This window comes from Gallus gallus, chromosome 3, assembly GCF_016699485.2.
Source record: "Gallus gallus isolate bGalGal1 chromosome 3, bGalGal1.mat.broiler.GRCg7b, whole genome shotgun sequence".
NCBI classification, from domain to species: Eukaryota; Metazoa; Chordata; class Aves; order Galliformes; family Phasianidae; genus Gallus; species Gallus gallus.
In genome coordinates, this window is record NC_052534.1 from 49,788,000 (window position 1) to 49,807,502 (window position 19,503).

The 19,503-nt window shown below is 38.3% G+C and overlaps 1 protein-coding gene across 5 annotated transcripts in view; it reads right to left on the bottom strand.

Moving 5' to 3' along the window:
• IPCEF1 (interaction protein for cytohesin exchange factors 1) overlaps positions 1 to 19,503 on the bottom strand; it is a 68,994-nt gene that overhangs the window by 36,446 nt on the left and 13,045 nt on the right. For 2 of the 5 annotated variants that reach the window (XM_015284254.4, XM_419684.8), the window contains exons 2-5: positions 12,239 to 12,289; positions 8,004 to 8,040; positions 7,172 to 7,341; positions 82 to 155 (exon numbers count right to left, since the gene is read on the bottom strand). In XM_015284254.4, the coding sequence (XP_015139740.1) occupies positions 82 to 155; positions 7,172 to 7,341; positions 8,004 to 8,040; positions 12,239 to 12,262 (305 nt within the window). In that variant the 5' untranslated portion in view covers positions 12,263 to 12,289. Of the gene's footprint in view, positions 1 to 81; positions 156 to 7,171; positions 7,342 to 7,815; positions 8,103 to 9,245; positions 9,461 to 12,238; positions 12,290 to 19,503 lie in introns of those variants that run through there. The other 3 variants (XM_015284256.4, XM_046939252.1, XM_015284255.4) reach the window with 3 other exon arrangements.

Here is a 19,503-nt window from a genome sequence, read left to right on the forward strand (position 1 = left end):
ACTGTCAGGCACTACTGAAATACTGTACTTTGCATCAGCATAAAAAAATCATGCAAAACCTGTGCTAAGAGATAAACTTACTGCTTTTTTTTGCACTCCGTTGCTCTGTCCACACTGAAGTCTGGAAGTCTGATGAATCCTTCTGCTTTTTCGGCCTGCAGTAAATAAACAAAGTCAGATCAACCAATTGGTAAACTACCAGACTCAAATGCTTAATTTTATTTAACATGCAAGTGCTTGTTTTTAACTTTTTTTTAGCTTTTTATACTATAAAAATACTTTCTCATCACCATGGGGATACATTATCACCCTACGTTTAGCTGATATTTGAAGAAAAGAACTGTTCCTACAACAGCTACCCTTCATGCAAGTCCTGTGTACTAGAAAGGCAGCACTCTTGTCTGTGTAAGAGTGTGAGAATAGAATTTGTTGTACACCTCCAAATATCAAATAATCTGAAGAAGGGAGAATCTTCAATTCATGTAACAATTCTGAGGTAGATTGGCCCTCTTCCTGACCACAGGGCATTTTTTGTTTGTTTGTTTGTTAATCTAGAGCACTCTTATCTAAGACATATGATTAGGCTGTAAGTCTAGCCCAGAGTCTGAAACCGCGAAGGTCAAAATCTAGGTTTTGATCAAACCAGGACTAAAAGCAACAGTTAGAGAAACCCAACTCCTTTGCAGCAATCCATAATCACACGATATGGTTCAACAAAGAGACCAGCCAAGCATTGTGAACATATGGAGAATGAAACAGTAGCACCTCTGGTCCCCGTCAGCTGGACTCTGTCCGAGCAGCATCATCAATCCTGAAGCTATTCGTAGGCCTCAAATCCATATTCTTGCTGCCTACAGCTGAAATATTCTCTTTTACTACATCTATCTACATTCACCTAATCAGCCACAAGAGACAAGGACTGCTCCTAAGAGGGGCAATTACATAGACAAAATTCTGCAGTATATACTGACATTAAACAAACAAACAACAGCAAAAGAAGTACATTTTAAAATACAGAAAATTTTCACTCCTAAATAGTTCTTAACTGCTCCCAGCCTTTATCCCTGGCCACATTACAATTCTGAAAATGTACACTGAGTTAACAGAGGTAAAATATACACAACAATTACAAAGACAGAGAATAAATGGAGACGACTGACAGCTACTGAAGTTAGATTATGCATGAATATGAAAAGACTATAAAAGGATGCTCATCAAGACAAGTCTTTGATTTTTAACTCTTGAAAGTATTAATCTCTAAGAAGTTAAATATCGATACAGAAGGGATGTTACACTGGGTGGCTTCCTATTACTTCTGTGTATCTGTTCTTTTCCATAAGGTAAATCACAATATAACAATCATTCATCTAGTTTACCTTCATTAAATATTCATAACAGAGATTTATTATTTTACATCTTCACCAGTGAGTAGTTTAGCCTGCACCAGGATTCTGCACAGACACTCATGAGGAGAATAAGTCCACACAATAGATAAGTACTATATACAAGAATTAGAGCGTTCAGATTACGTATCGGGCCATTAAATCAGTTGCACTGAGTAACTCAATCTGGTGACACACCTGGCATGCTCCCACTCATGCAGAGATGGGACTTGGACTTGAATCACTGACACAGTAATGAGCATCTAATTTAGAAGAATACTTTCTAAATTTTTCATGGAAATAGACCTGTAGGCTTTGATTTCATATGCCAGTGTTACTACAGAGAAATTTCCATTCTTATGTAGCATCTAGCATGTTCCAGTGGCAAAAAATAGATGATGTTTAGCACATCGCATTTTGGCTTTGTGTTAATTATATCCATGATTTCACATTTATTTATAAGAAAATTTTCATGTTTCATTTTATGTATGAGAGAAAGAAAGATAACAGCATGAACTGTAGGAACACTTCTTTTTTTTACTACTGGTTGCACCTCAGGTGTGTCATCTTTGTAATAGAAAACAGCTGTTTGATGGATATGTAGGTCCATTATTATCAGACAAAAGGAAGGAGAGGAAAAAAACAATGTGTTATGTTTTTTTTTTTTTCCTTAGGTGTCATTACAGTCAGAAAATAAAATTTCTAACAAACATTAGGAAATCATCTTCTTGATCATCTTTGGGATAGACGGAACTTTTTAAAACACTGAAAGTGCAGAGAAGTCTTAAATATTTACTTTTATCTGAAATGTTATCTTTAATGCGATTTTAAGTATGCTGTATTTAACTCACACATCTCAGCCAAGCATGCTGTAAAAAAACCCTAAAAGTTCAGATAAAAAAAAAAAAAATTGACTTGTTTGCTATTCTATCGGGATGTTAAAAAGAATAAGTTGTTACATGTTGTGTTGTTGCTGTTTGTTTTTTACACATTTGCATAACATACAAAGCTAGACTTTTTGCTGTGCTCCACTGTAGAAAACAAAATTTCTGCAATAAAAACTGCCTTTGTAAATTCTTGGGACAGAAAGAGGGAAAAACCCACACTTCTTCAGTACTAAAAAAAAAAAAAAAAAAACCCAAACAAACAAACAAAAAAAACCTGTATTAATGAAACATAATGAAGGAACCCAGTGAAAAATGCAAATGACACTTTTATTTTGCTTCTAAATATATTGTATGCATGTTTATTTATGAGGTTTGGTAAATCATTTAATAGATCTTATTCAATATTTGAAGTGAATGTAAAGATGCATAACATTTCAAAAAATAAATAGTGCTGAAAAGTGAATATCTCTAGTTATTGCAGAACAGCTCTGATCTGCAATTCAAGGTTCTCCTAATGGTTTCGTCACAGTGTTTCAACACTGCCTACAGAAGAGCTCATGGTTGGAGGAACAGTACAGTCCTCAAGCATATTTAGTCTTTTTTTTTTCTCTGCCAAGTGAGACAACCTACAGAGCTGTGAATAATTTGCGTAATGTATTGGATCAGAAGTCCACAAAGCTCTCAGCACTATCAGCTGACATCAATGGCTTTGTATCACGCATGCAAGCAGTTACTGTGACTCAAAGGTGAAAGGTTCCTGTTTTTAAAGATTGCAATTATACAGTTCCTGGCAAAGCTCTGTGAGCAGGGACCAATTTAAAGGCAGTGAATGCAGGGAAAAAAACAAAGAGGAGTAGTGACAGTAGATCACAGCCTGCAACCCTTTGAATTCATATTTATATTTCTTTTCAGTTGTATCCCCATGACAACCATCATTAACACATCCTGCAAAACTGTGTTCAACCTCAATTGGAAAACCAGTCAAACTGTCCTAGAGGCACATAGAGCAGAGGAGTCCGGTCCCCTTTCCCTTTCCAGCCAGCATTATTCAGGTAGCTGCAACAAGGACAAGATCAGCCAGGAACACAGGATTATATTGGCTAAACTTCACCCTTCGTCCCTCTTTATATGCAGAAGTACCGATTCCTTCAAGGTTTTCATTATGAGTCAACAGGAAAGAACTAAAACCACTGAAGGTTGGACAGAATCACACACCATCCTTTTTAAACCCATTTTCAAGACATATGACTATGGAGAGCAGTAGTGAAAAAAGGGAAGCAAACACTAAGAAAGCAGCTCTCCAAGGAGTCTGGTTTTCCTGAATGCATCCAGAAAGTCTGACTGCTCAAATTCATTTTCTGATGTTTTTCTATATCTCCCTTGCAAAATGAGCCCTTCCTTGTTTTCTCCTACACTATACAGCTTTCCTTGCCCAGACTGTGGGAATATCCACACTCCAAATAAATGACAGTATGGGCTTATCTATCTCATATGACATCTGTGCATCATAAAAAGAGCAAGTTTGTGTGGGAATATGTTTCAGAGCAGTCTGCCCAGCTCTGCTGAGTGAGCCTACAGGTGCCCTAACTTCATGAATCTCAGTACTTCAGATAGACCCTGAAAAGATCGTTTGGATTTTTCTATATGCTCTACTTTCTACTTTCCTTTCAGTAGATGAGAAGGTTGACCCTAGTTTCTGATTTCTGGCCCTTCTCAGCATTTTATTATTTTTACGTTTGGGCTGTGGCTTTTTTTTTTTTTTTTTTTTTTAATGTAACGTTAATCTGAAAGAGCTACTGTCAGCAAATGTTACCCAAAGTGCCCTATATTGACTCCTCTGCTCTGCCTAATATGGAAGATCCAGAACCAGTGTGAACCGAAGGCAGATTAAACCCAGGCAACAGAAACTTCAAGAGTTTCAGAGACCGCCTCAAGACAGACTTCACCAAGAACATGATGTCAGCTGAGGTTACCCACCCAAACCTGCAATAGCACGCATTCAGTTAAAAATTCCACCCACTCCTTATTTTCTCCAGCTCCATCAGAAAAAAAAAAAAAAAAAAAAAAAGGGTTAGGTCCAGCACCCTGTTGCTATGCTACAGTTGCCAGTGTCTGGTTGACTGCAGTTTCTGCACAGGCACTAATAAAACATTCCTGTTTCTTACAGGAACGAAACTGGTCAGGCAGAGCTATGAGTAGTCAGCGTAACCCAGCTCACTTGACCTCAGCCCCATCCTCCATCACTGCCTTTTACTTCAGACTGAGAGGCCCACCATGGGAAGTGTGTGAGAAGTAAGGATCCTTTATCAACACACCCAGGTGTGCTGTGTTGGTTGCCCTGCTGTGACCAAGGATTAGCTCCACTGAAGATGAAGGTGCAAAAGGCAGGCCAGGCACAGGAGTAAAAAGAAGTAGCAAACAAGCCAGTGAGAATGTCACCATTATTTTTCCTTCATAAATCTGGAGGGGAAAATATTTCTGAAAACACAGTGTGTTAAATTCCTCTCAAATGTAACTCCTGCAGTGGTACTAAGCATGGCTCTGATCTCATCAATTTAAGCAAGTATATTTTAGCAAAGGACACCTCCCTTACTTTCAGCACCCCACAGTTACTGTGATTCTGCAAATGCCGCCTGAATCTAAATTTATGCAGAGGCTGTACTTTAAGTTGTCCTTTAGATTTTTAACATAAAATAGTGTGCGAGAGTCAGCAGAAGTTGAAAGCAAGAGGTGCTACCAGCTAGCACACTTCCAAGAAGTACTGTGATAGGTGAGATATCAGAAGTACTTTGTAGCTGCGTGAGATTTTCAGAGTGAATGTAGCTGCTTGGAATGAGGCTGCCACCTGCTCTTCAACCTTGTTTATTTTGGGCAGTCAGTAACAACAGGGAAGGAGGCATGGACTAAAAGGATGAGTTCACCTAAGTGTCAAATGCAGCCTTGGAGCACTGGGGTTCACACAATCCTGGCTTCTCTGTATCCTGAGAGGAGTTTACTAAAAGAAAAGGAGGAAGAGAACTTTGCACTCTCTCTTCTTCTTCTATCACTTTTCTCCTCCAGAATGGACCAACTGCTGTATATTGTCTCATCATTTTATTTATTCCCATCTTGATTGCTCCTCAGAATCATTTCTTTCGAGCCCAACATTTCTCACGCCTAACAGGCCTGCCAGTCAGCCAGCTCACCTTTCTGCTACGATTGCACTTGGGCTTGAAAGGAAGCTCAGACTATGAAACACCACACACACACACACACACAAAAAAAAAAAAAAAAAAAAAAAAAAAAAAAAACCACCACATTAGAGTTGCTTTCACTTTACCCCCCAAAAGAATATTTCATATCAATTTTAAATGCTACTTATTTTTTTTAATGTCTGTCAAACTTTTTATCATGATAAAGTTGCAGCTAAAGGGAAAATAGGAAATACTCTTCATCAGAGAAAAGATTTTTTTTTCTACTTTACTTGTACCTTGAATGAGATATGTAGTGAAATAGGAATTACTGCTATAGGAATAAACTTGTGGAAAAATCCATACAGTGTTTAACTTGTTAAAACACTCTAGGATTAATGCAGGTTTCTTTAATCTTTCATCCTTTGTGGAATCAAGGACATCCTCATTTCCAGAGCAGCCTTTTTGTATTTAGGAAATCTGAAGACCGTTCATAATCCTGCACTGAATCTTCTCATTTTCAACCAGTGATGTTAGCATCTCACTAACGTTCTGCACACTTCAGTTCTGGGCTCTGCCAGCTCATCCTTACAATATGATAGGAGGTTTTTTTAGGAGTAAGAGTGCAAGAAAGTGAAATGAATAACAATATCTGAATCTTCCTAGGGCACACAAGGCACCATATCTGCTCAGGCAAGCTGAGCTTAGCAAACAGCCTGGAATAAAATCAGCTAATCCCTAGGACCCCCTGGGTCTTACACTCAACCATAACTTTCCATTGAAAACCCATCTGAAACCCATATGAAATACATCTGCAGAGTGCTCTGAGTGCTGCAGCCAGGTGCAGAACACAGCCATCAACAGAGGGAACTCCAGAGTTGCTCTGAGTTTCTCACTGTGACTTTTTTTCCCCTTTCAGTTTTTAATTCCTAGTTTCTTTGATTGACTACATAAATTTGGAGCCTATTGTTCTTTGTCTCATACTATTTCCCACTCACACTGTAAGTGGAGTAAGCTGTTCAGGCTGTGTTAGCAGGAAGAAAAATGCTATGTATGCAAGCTTTCCTGAGGAATGCTCATCCCTTGAACCAAAAGCTGGACCTTTAGTTCAAAATACTGTTTCTTCTTGTATATTTGAATTTTAGCATTGACTCAGGAGCAGGACATTAAAAATCAGCAGAACAAGAGAGCCTTTAATCAGAATGTTCTGGGTGAGACACCAGTCAGATGAGATGTAAAGTCACTACAAAGCACCAGTGCAAATACCTGCAACCCTACCAGCTCAGAGAAACAAACAAACAAAAGCAGTAACAATCAAACAAAACAAAGACAAGCAAAAAATAAAACAACAAATAGACAAATGAAACTCAGCATGGAAGCAGGAGATAGATTTCTGAAAATCAAGCTAGTTAAGTCAGGAAACATTCCTGCTTTGAGTTTTGGTAGCAAGTGTCTACAAACTGCATGACCCTGAAAAACCTTTCCAGATTTAAATGCCAGCAGTGCCTGCAAAGATCAGTTTTTCAAAGGGCAGAGCAAGCTGCAAATTAACATCTCTCAAATACTCACTGTACTAGAAACACAGTTTTCTGAGTGTCTCACATTCAAATAGACACTTCCTAGATGTCAGGCCTGAGAAACAAAGCATTTAAACTGTGACCCCAGCACCCCAGTCTTGGTCCTAGCAGATACCTCTTGTCCATTCTCAGAGCTGGGTAGACACAGTACTCACCAGCTGACTGCTGTACCAATACAGCGACGACTCCTTCAGCACACACCAGAACTTTTTCCATTTGTTGCCAATAAAAGCTCCCTTTTCCTTCTTTTTGTAGAGCCATCCTTGGCAATCAGCTTGCCCCAGTTCTTTACATGATATCCTCCGTCGACTCATTATAAAGAACCCTGTGCCGGTAAAAATACAGCGTTATGTTTGTTTAAAAGTAAATTACCAGGGAAAATGCTGCTGTCAATTAAAGGTACCAGCCTTATTTGGTGATCTTAACAAGTCATCCAAGCATATCTTAAAATATACTTAGAAGTCATTCTGTTTTGTAACAGCTGTGACAGTAACACACATGCATTTGAAAAGGCATTCTGATGTGCATTAAAAAAATAGTAAACCATAGATAATGCAGATACTAATTAATGTTAAGGTAACCATATACAAGTTTTTCTAAATTATATATATATACCCCTTGATCCTTTTAAGAGAAACATGCACACATTCCTCTTCACGCAGCTGCACTGAAAAGCAATGCATCTATTTAAATCAGCAGAGAAAACTATTATGCCAAGTACATGAAAACCGCTGGTGTGTGTGCATGCATCTGCCTGATTCTACCTCGTCGATTTCCAGCTTTGAATCAATTAACATACCACAAAGATTTCGTCCAAAAAAACAGCACGTTGTCATTTTTTTCCCAGAATTGGTTCAAGAAACAGTAGAGTTAAAAAGCAGCCTTCTACCAGCCGAGCAGCAGTATTAAATCCTCACCCTCTCAAGATCAAGACATACTAAGAAAATAACAAAAGAGGAAGAGAATAGAAAAAAAATCTCTAATTACCTTGACTTTTCTTTTTTGCCTTCTGACGCAAGGGAACCTGTAAGAAATGCAGGAAGGAAAGAAAAGAGGAAATATCAGATTGTGTTGCAACATTTGTCTAGAAAGGGGAGGGGGATGCTAGAGAAGGACGTGGTGGTGATGCTGGTGGTGTGTGCGGGATGGAAATACATAACTCGCTTGCTGCTGAGGGGTTGTTAGTAGCTGAAGCAGAAAACGTGTTAATTAGAATTGATGTATGTGTAGTTGAACAAGAGCAAATGTAACTCTATTATACATGTGTCTGTCTGCTAGTGCTTCCTGTTTCACACCCACAGGCAGCTTCTTTGCTATGTTCTTGCCTGAACTGTATTCTATGCAAAGTTAAAAAAATAAAAGTTAGGACTCCAGCATTTTAATGCTACTATGAGGGAAATTTACAAATATGCAGTGATAAAAAATACATGGCTGGAGTTTGATTGTCCTTTAGCACATTCTAAGCACTCCTGAAAAAGAAAAAGAAAATCACTTTTTACTCCTCTTTATTTTGTCATATATTTTTTTAGTACAAAGACTGTATTTCTCCCTACACGAGTAAGAGTTCAATAACAGTTCAAAAAGAAAAGTAAATAAATCACATGAGTTTGGCAGATTATCCAAAACATAACGCATAAATACACCAGGGTCTTGCCATACATGAAAACCCTACTCACTGCAAAAATAACATAATCAAATTACATTTACTCATTTGCAGTGTACATATTTCATCCTACGTAAACAAACAGAAAATGAAATTAAAACAGGAGACCAGAGACTGAGAAAGAGGTCATCAGAAATCTAAGATCTGGATTTTAGAGCAAATCCTTCACCAGCAGGTTGGTTGACTAAGGACAAAGCGCTTCACTTCTCTTGATCTCAACCTTTCTATCTCCAGCATGGGAACAAAAACTTTCACCCTGTTTATTTTTTCAGAAAGGTTTTGAAACCTCCAGATGATGAACGCTAGATAAGGTGATACGTGGTTTAATATGCTCGGCCACAACGTTGCTATGCAAAGCTGGTAACTACCTGAGCCGCTGCAGAGCTACGCTAGGAACATTCCTAATGCAGTCTCCCAAAGCTAACAAGCAGCCTTAGAGCAAACAAAAGCCTTTTTCATGTTATTCTTGAAGGATTTGATAGCTCTTCTCACAGGTGAATTAAAAATGAGTAAAGCTACAGCATCCGGAAACAATATCACAAAAAAACACTGGTATCAGTACTTACAAGAGCTGGAGTGTTCTCTAACCAGTTATCCTTGCAGCATATATTAGAGAGCAGAACAGCATATCGCAAAGTCCTGTGCTTATCTGGTGCTTATTTGAGATGACCTGAGGCTTAACCAGGAATGAATAATCTTAGATTCCTGTTTAATCATCATGTATTCTTCTCCCAGCTTGCCTATTTTTTTCTTAATTCTACCATGATCTCTCAGTCTCTCCAACTTCTCCATGACAACAGACAAAGAAAAACAGTGAGAAAACACATCAGTTGTATTGGAACCTCCATTTTTTTCCCATCTTTTATGGGCCAACTTTCCTATCTTCAATTCAAAAAAAGTAATGCTTTATTTTAGGGTCCATGGAAATAACACATATTCTCAGTGAATCAATAGATCATGCAGTCACACTTAATCACTAATTCCTTTAGTGTGACAAAAGTGGCATTAAGGACAGCAAATAAGAATTAGTTATCTTAAAGCAAAAGCTACAAAGCAGAGTGATTTTGCACCTTTGCCAATATACTACACAGGGGTCACTTCATCTTTAACCAACATAAAATTGCACAATAAGAGAAACCCTGACACAGGATGTAGCTCTCTGTAAGCAAATGAGGAAGAAGTAGGTCTTTCCACTAGCCTTATTGATGATCTAACGCAACATAGGCTGCCCTATGGATCATTTGTAAAAAGAAGGTTAACATCCATATTACCTAAATCTCTGCTAGAGTCTGCTTTATATATAGGCTAAGGAGGAAAATGATTACCCAGTAAGAGATTGGAGTAGCAAAAAAAAAAAAAAAAATCTATTGCATTTATTATTCAGTGGCGATGATTGTTTCCTCCTGGCAGTTGACAGGGGTGATGGATCTCCAGTTCCATATATTTCACTGGAGAAACTGGGAGACTAATCAGAGGAGGAAGGGCTGTTTCTCAAGACAGCATTACATTTAGTTTGCTTGCATAAAATGAGTGACAAACCCATAACAAAATTATTGCTCAGTGAAATTTCATGAATTAAGCTCAATTTATCATTTTCTTCACAGGATTCCTGAAAGAAAACATATTTTTTTTAACAAATTAATCTAAAATAGAAATTCAGCAACTTTATAATATTTCTAGTTCTGCCCAGAAGGTCAAAGTCATCTTAAAAAAATATCTGTCATTCTTCACAAGTGGAATTTCTAGCTCCAGAGTGCAACAAAGGAACAGGCAATGAAATCCAGTATTGTTCATCCAAACTGCCATCTTAAATTTTGTAGATCTTTGAAAAAAAAACAAGAAAAAAAACCTCTTTCTCTGCTGCACTAGTGTTTTTTGTTGAATAGATACTTTATGAAATTAAAAAAAAAAGAACAAAAATTAAAAATGAATGTTTTTATCTTAAACAATCAGAAAAATCCATATTTGCATTAATCTACCATAAGGTTCATGTAACGCTTCACCAGTTGGATTCAGTTTTCAACAAGAACATCAGCACATCTGCTGCTGAAAATCTTTCCTCAAAATGTAAATTAAGTGTTACCATCTGAAAATTGGAGAGTCATAGGAGAGTCAAAAATCTTTTCAGTGAACCTGGTGAACAGTGGTTAAGAGATATATTCAAGTTTCAGTACTAGCAAGAGATAGCACCAATTTATAACAAAGAGAAAAGTTTGAATGTGGAGTACAGGGTTACCAGTGAAACCAATGCTACCTACAAGGGGCATAACAGCAGTTTCAGAAGCAAACATACTTCCAGACAGGCATGCTCACTGGAACAACCATAACTGAGCCAAATGTCATGATTTCACCACAGTTTTGACAATTGATGTTTCTCTGTAAAGCTCAATTTTCTGATGGTAAACAATATTCATTATCACAGGTTGAGCAGGGTAAAATAGAAATAAGAAACAATCTATTGCTCTCTGGAGGACATGTCTGAAAACAATAATCCTCATTCAGGTGTGAAATAAATGCAAAACATTAGAGTTAGTGTAACTTCAGTTGTAATCTTTATGCAAGGCTGTCAATACTGGGTATCTTTTCATCTCTCTTTTTTTTTTTTTCTTTTTAGGTTTTGGGTTGTTCATCTGTTTAGTAATATCTGAGGGTTGGAACAAGATAGGATACTGATGCTGCGTGAAAACACAGGCTTTAAGCTCACTGTCCATTTCTTGTCCACTTGGCAAACATGGGCCAGCTGCAAACAACAGAGTGTTGTTCTCAACCAGTTCTGTGCCAGGTTGGCTCCATCAATAAGCAAAAAATGTACAAGAGAAGTGATATCTTAAAGGAGAGATTTTGCCTGTTTAGAGATCCCATATTTGATTTGAAACATCAAAATATTTGAAGTATGTGGCACCTCTGTCACATATTCCTAGCCTCTTCTTCAAATAGGTTATCTTGAGCAATTATCCCTGGGAATGAAACTCAGTTGGGCAGCATCCCTCTGGGAAACTGCCAAGAAGCAGTCAGTTCTTGTCCTGGAGATGCTTCTTCTTGGAGACTATGTGTGCTCCAGCTTGCAAATGCTCCAGAAGGAAGAAGTGGAGAGAAATAGGTGCATGAACAAGCTGTTTGTGGGGGAAAGAAAAGTTTGTTCAATGAGCAAAAGCAGAAACATTGCTCTAATACTGAAGACCAGGCTTCATGTCTCCTGAAGTTCAAGTCATGAATTATGAGCCTGAGAAGATATAAAAGTCTATGAACAACAGCTCATCTTCTACAGAGCTATACTTCCTTAAAACCCCACGGGTCCTACAGATGCATGACTAAGAAAAATCATTTTCTAAGCTCATGTGCCCTACGTTATTGATTCCTCATCCTTAAAAGGGTAGGACTTGGAAGATAAGGCTTCAGGCCTATACAACAGACTCCATTTCATCTGAAAAATAGAACTGTAACAGCCAGTGACCATCTCACCACTTGACTTGGCCCATTAGCAGGATCCCATTTGAATACTGATGTTCTATGACCTCTTCAACTAATCAGTAACTGGCATCACTTCAGATATACTTACAAGGGCATTCCCATCAGCTTCCATGAATGGTTTCAAAGTTTAGAGAGAAAGCTGTAAAAAGAGAAGGTTTGTTTACTTTAGTTCCTCTTTATATTTTCATATAATATTAGTCTTGGCAACAGAGTAAAAAAAGGTTTAATGTGATTTGTCTTGTCAACTTTATTCTTCCTTCTTCTCTCGCTCCCTCAAAAATAGATCTTTCCTTAAGGTAACATTATGTTATGTGAAATAATTTTGCTGATATAGAAGTCAACTATCAATAAGAACCACTAACTCAATAATATCCAAGTTTTTCTATTAAATAAACATACTAAAACTCATTAATATGGTCCAATGGGAGCTGGTTTTTGCTAAATTTCTTGTTGTCAGAGCCTTTTGATTAGTTGGTTAGGGTGTTTCTGTTGTTGTTGTTTGTTTGTTGTTTTTTAGGAAATGAATAGATAGTAAGTAAGTCTTGGAGTGTCTTTCCCCCCCTTCCCAATGTGAAAGATACCAATAGAATTTTTATTTCCACTTCAGTTGAGTTATTCTCTGCTTTCTGAGAATTTTAATCAATTATTCTGAATGCAGGAGATTTAATAGTTCACTACCTTAAAACAACTTGCAGCTTTCCAATCTGGAGAGCAAAATCTGTGTAGTCCAATAGCATATGTTAGGGGTTGTATTCCAAGGATAAACAGGTAACAAGTAGCTTTGTGTATATAATTTCATTTAGTACAATAATTACAATCAATAGTCAATTCCCTAGATGATTTTCCTTACGTTGGTAAAATGAATACATAACAAAACAATCTGTGTAACAGAGATAGTAAAGGAAAACATATCAACTGCTTTGTTGCAAGCAAAGTCCCTATAAAGCTCATCTCTCTATGTATCAAAGAATCACTCAGTGAAACAGGAGAGAGTAGAAGACTTTGCTGAGCAAGAAGGAATTTCTAGAAATAGAGACACTTCAGAAGAATTTCTAACAAGAACATTTTCCTGTTATTAAAACAAATATTTTAAGATACGTGCCATTCCTCCTACATAATAATTGTTTTATTTTGAAAATAAAATATTAGGAAATAAAAACCCACCTACTGGCTTCCAGCAGTTTCAAACCAAAAATAGAAATACAAACAAATTTTTCTGACTCTCAGCTTCTTCTACTCAAAAATAGAAGGAAACACTTTCTAAAAGTGGCTCAAACTGAAGTATTATGAAGATGAGGAAAGATTTTATAGCAAATAATTTCAAGGATGTTTAGAAATAACAGCTATTATAAACAAGCAGAGGAAACACCTTTACTTATACAAGCAAATTAACATCAACTTCAAATGCTGAACCAAAAAGTAATGGAATAACAGACCAAATTATACTAATTATTGTGACATGTGTCCTTTTTTTTCCTGTCAATTCTTCATTTCATGTATGCTTTGGGGTTTGGGAGGCAAGGAGAATGTGTGTAATTACACAAACTGCACAAATTTAAATCAGCCACTACACAAGTGAGAGGAGAAGCATTAGTTAATTGGCAAGGAAACGTTTCCGCCTGTGTGACTTGTGCCAGAAGAGTTGCAATGGCTTCCAGCAGGCCCTTCTCAGTGACTTTAACTCAAACTTTTGTTTGGTTTCCAGAAACCAGCTAAGCAGCCTTTGAGCCAGGATCCAGACTCCAAAAGCAGTATTGATTTCTGTCTCATTCTAATTAAGCATAAAATTTATTATTCCCTGTGTATGGAAAGGTGTAAAAATATGTTCACTGAAGACTGGTTCTCATACAGATAACCTAAACTTATTTCCTATGTAAACCTATTCTGAGTGAGATAAGTTACACTGTGAAATAGCATTAAGATTTTTGTCTACTCATGTTACTCAGCTGCTGCCAAATCAACATTTAGGAAGGGCATGCCTTGTTTATCTCTGCACTATAGTAAAGTGCTTCATTTCAATTCACAGCTGTGCTATGGGAGAAGCATCTATCCTTTCTGAATAGATGAATGGATTAAGAGAAGGAGTTGGATAAATATAGCCACTGAAGAAGAGCTAGGCTATATCCACCCTACTGGATGGTCTACCAGCCTACCAGGGCTGTCACTAGCAATGGTAATCCACCACCAAAATTCCCTCCCCCACACTACAGTTAGGATCCCCTGCTGAGCCACGTCCACTCCACGCCCTATGATCTGAGGTGGTCACACCCTTCCTCAGGCTTCACAGTAGTCCAGCAGCATGCCAGTATTTGATGGTTTTGCTGCTAAAAGGGCTTTCCATACCACTAAAGCTACATTTGATCCCAGGAGTTTAACAAGCCAGCAGAAGACAAGGACCGAGTTTACACCACAGGGAGTCTGTCCTGATTCCTAACTAGAATAGATGCAACAGGAGAACAAGTGGCCCAGACCACCTCATTTCATAGCACTCATTAAAGAGTGCACACATGCATGTGCATATCCTTGCCCTGACTCAGGTGGACATTAAATCTGAAGTGGGGTATCACCTGCAAAAGTGTACCCTAACCAGCAAGGTGAGGATGTGATGTTCCAGTCCTCCTCTTAAGCCTCCAGGATTGCAGTCAGCTATGGTGGATGCTGATGAAAAATGAAGCAAGTCAGAGAGAGAGAGACAAAATAAAACTAAACACAGTAGAAGTTCTTCCACTTCAAAGGGCTTTATAATGGAGAGAACAAACCTTAATCTCCCACATCCCACAGGATAAAATGTAATGAATCTACTGGATTAAATCCAAATAGGATGGTTTTACATTATCAGTTTGTAAACCTACATTTATTTAGCTTTATTTAGAGGTGTCATTTAATTTCTGTCTGAATTGAATATATTATGCCAAAAGCAGTTTCGGGTAGAAGATTCCCAATTCAATTTTCTGACAGTTTTTTTTGTTTTGATTCAACAGCTGAACTATAAATATCAGATTGCATATCTTTATTTATTAGTACAGCTTCACTCCTGCTCTTTCAAGAGTAGTAAACAAGTAGGTACACGAGAAATAGATGTTGCAATGAATGTGGAAACACAGCAAGTGACTTATCAGAAATATCTTGCAATCATTTCCATTTGACTACATCATCTCCTCTGAAATAAATAGAAATATCTGTGTAAAAGATCAAAGGCAAAGTTAAGTGGGGAGAAGAATGAGAAAAAAAATATTGAAAAATAACCCACTGAATTTCCATTGATTGTCATTTGGGGGGGGGGGGGGAAGCTGTGTTAATCCATTAGTAATACTCCTTTTGTGGAAGTCAAAATGTACATGGCCTGACGCTGTCTTACTGGTTATTATGATGATGTTGGAATAAATCTGCCAGACATGCCTTCCAAGCATCCCTCAGGTGACATCCAGTGTGGGCATATGCTTTTCTGTTTTTGAGCAAAATATTTGAGATATGCAGTATGAGTCAAACTATTTGTATTACAGAAGCACCCAATATATGCTTAGCTCAGTTTCTATTCAGATAGCACTGACACAAGCTATTCAGAAAAATTCTGTTTTTACCAAGCACCAACTCCAGGTTATAAGAAAACCTGGAAAATAAACTTTTTCCCTTCCATTTCTCACATTGGTCACCACCTTTAACATATCTGCTAACTTTCTGTTTGGCTGCTTACCACAATCTGCACTTCAATGGGCAATGAATTGACAGGCAATATGAAATTAGCAATAGCACTACAAAAATGTGCCTAGAAAATCAATGATTACTTAATCACTGATCTCACTTAGAAGCATTAGGAATAACATTGCCTCAAATTAATTATAGCAGTGCTCGAAGCACTGTCCTGTGTCAAGGAGACAGCCTTATATAATAGTCCTGAATTATCACATTACTTCTAACTGAGGTTGTTGTAACAATACAGGGGAAAAATATCACAATGATGAGTAATTGCCCTTAGGGCTACCAGAGATCAATTTAATCTGGCAGAACCTTATCATTAGCTACTAATTAATCAGATCTAGTCAGTTATTTAACTGATTAATTAAATGTCTAAATCAACTGTCCTACTTGCACCATCGATTTGTGATCTGCAGATTTTTTTCGTTTCCCAGCTCACGAGGAAAGTCAGGTATTGAGCTGGTGACATGCAATAGGGCAAACAGGCACTGAGGCACTTTTCACAAAAGCTCGTGGACAGTGCCACCTCAGCTAAGTCTCCATTACTCCATATTTCCAAAGGTAGGTGAAACTACACCTTTGGTATTGAAAAGAACAAGTCTATTAAAGTATAATTATTAAAAAATAAGTCATAATTGTCAGAGAATACTTTCAGTATTGGCCACAATTGATAAATTTAAGCATATTAAATAAAAATTAACCTTTGAAAAGCTGCATAATTTCTTATAGCAAGCCTAGCAGTAAGGAAATCCATCTGCTGCATTATAACACTATCAGTTATAACATTATTTTTAAAGGTATTTGAAAGTGATTCACTCCCCCCACCTGCAAGCAATTCAAAAAGACAACTTCTGGCTCTGTTTGGGTGAGGGCCAGGATAAACTGGAACAAAGTTCACTGCTCCTGCCTCTGAGACAAAGAGGGTTACGAGACATCGGCCTGATGGGATGGCGGCCAGCCTCGGTCAGCTCAGCCAGGGAGCCAAGAGTGAGTGGCGGGGGACAGGCGCTGACAGCTCCAAGAAAGCAGCTGCCCTCTAAATGAAAGTGGCTGGGAAGAAAGACATGTTTCAGTAGAAGAGAGGAGCTCCAGATGCCTCTGGCGCTTCTCAGGTGAAAGAAAAAGAGAACACAGAAATTAGCAAAGCATTTCTGCCCCAAACATGAATTTGCATGCAGATTCCTTACAACATCGAGCTTATTCCTAATGCTGTTCTGCTCTTGGGAAGTCATGGAAATCCCAAACAAAAACAAATGACAGAAGAGAGTGCATCATTCTGTTCTGTTTTTCAAATCAGCCATTCAGCAAACACAGCCTTGGTAGAACATGGAAAGGTCTAAGACCTAAAGAGCAAACAAGAGGGATGTCTCCTTAACACAAAAGCCCAGAACTACATTAATGCTAAACACAAATGGTGGTAGTGGCAGGAACCTGAGCTACACTCACTGGAAGTCTTCTCTGAAAAACATTTGCTATGAAGACAATGTTAGTTATGAAAATTAAAAATTAAAAAAACAAAAATGACAGCAGTAGTCTACTGCAAAATATTCTGTAAATGTGGAGGTCAAGATTCAGAGGAAAAGGTGAAAAAAAAAGTAAAGGTATTTTCATCACAATGAACCAAATTTGCTAAATCAAGAATAATTAAAAAAAAAAAAAACCTTCCAAGTGGAGCTGACCAGTTCCTTTGGTGTGCTCTCATCATTCCTCAGCATCCTTTCATGAGGGACAGGAAAAGAGTCTGCTTTGCACATCCCAGCTTCCTGATCTGCCCCATGCCACCCCAAAGATTAAGCAACTTCAGGGCCTCCCCCTAGAACACAGCGGGATATTCTTTTTGGATAATTTTTAATTGTTCTCCTCACTCCAAGTCACCACGCTAAAGTAAATTGGCCTCAGAGAGAAGTGCTGTGGAGAGGGCTCAGGTACCTGTTGCTGCTCCTGCCATGACTTCAGGGCTGCCTGGGGACACCATAGCCTCACACTAACACCAGCAGAGCCAGCATGTGGGTAGCCATCATTTGACTTAAGGACATGGAGCCAAGACTGGAGTAGAAGGCAGCTGGCCCATGCTGTACGTGCAGCTCCTCTCTCTCTCTCTCTCTAGGGCACCATGGATGGAGTTTCCTCCTATGTCCCAAAGCCAGAGTTACTTGAGCAGTACAATCAGCCCTGATGAGAGGTGAAACAAGGATGTTCAGTCCCATTATGGTTGTATGCAGTGTAATACATCAGGATAACAGAAGCACGTTTCTGGCTCCCATGTTTTAGAAAAAAAAAAGCCAAAAAATTGCTGTTGTTTGCATACTCTGATGTTTAGGTGTGAATCTTCTCCTTCCTTTCACCCAGGCAATGCTGACTGTATCTATACAAAATGCCAACTATTCACACCTTCAGGGAAATGTCAAGAGAACAGCTTTTTAAAAAGCAAAGCAAAATCATTATACTGACCCTTATGAGGATGAAGCAAGAAACATCCTCTTCCGTCAAAGACTTCCACTCCATGTTTACAGTTCACAAACAAACAAACAGATATCATGAGAACTGCCTGATCTTTCATTAAGGGGTCAGCAGAACTGAAGAACTTATATTCCTTCCACCCTTCACAGTACGCAAAATACACAAGGGGTACTCAAGTCACACAACTACAATAGAGCAATCCTAGTGGGAGGTACAGCGGTGGCAAAGTGCCCTGATGGGCTGCAATGTAGGAGAGTGAAATTGCTCCTGGACTGCAAAGACGACTGGTTGGCCATAGAAACGTTCATGCTCTCTTCACCGATGGTGAGGGGAATTTCTCTGTGAATAAGACAGTGGAGAAACTTTGGACTGCTTACATCCGTGCTTTACCAGAGAAATTTAACTGTTATTTATTCCTAAATTAAACACCCAGGTCCACATGCTAGCTAGTAACAGAGTTTCTAGGTCAGGGAGGCCAGAAAGCTAGATATGAAGCTGGGACCCCAGTGTAGTACTTCTAAGTTAGATCAAATATGAAAATAATGAAAAAATCACCTCTGGAATAAAAGATCAGTGACAAGAAAAATGCTCTTATAAACTCTTTGTCCGGCAAATCCAACTTAATCAGCAGTGGCTTCTCTGTTTCTAGATTATTTCAGCAGTAGATTTCGTTTTCTGTTAATCATGTGAACTCCCACTGTATGTTCAAATTACTATCAGCTCCTTTTTACTTATGTTTGCAATGAGCAATGGGAGAAACCCACATAAGAAGAGCACAGTAACAAGTATCTGCTAGAAATGGCCTCCCACCAGCGTGAAAAAAGGTTCACGTCCAACATGAGTAGTGCAACCGAGTGGCCCTAGGAGATGAAATAAAATTTAGCAAAAAAATATTTTACTGGGTGCAAATGTTTCCTACAATGCCTTTCTGCAGACATCAGCACCTCTAGGCATTCAGAACTTGCTTTCACTCTTGCTTCTTTAACACCATAGCCCTTGCCAGAACATCTGCAAACAGAAATAAATCGTTAAAAATGACAATTTGATACTCCTGTAAGTGTAAGCCGGACTGTATTAGACACTTGCTTCAGTTTCTTGAAACTTACACAAGTGAATGCTCCCTCACTCCTTTTCTGAGAGGCTGCCTTCACTGCAGTAAAATCTGAAAGAGAAGCATGGAGCATTTCTCTAAAGGAG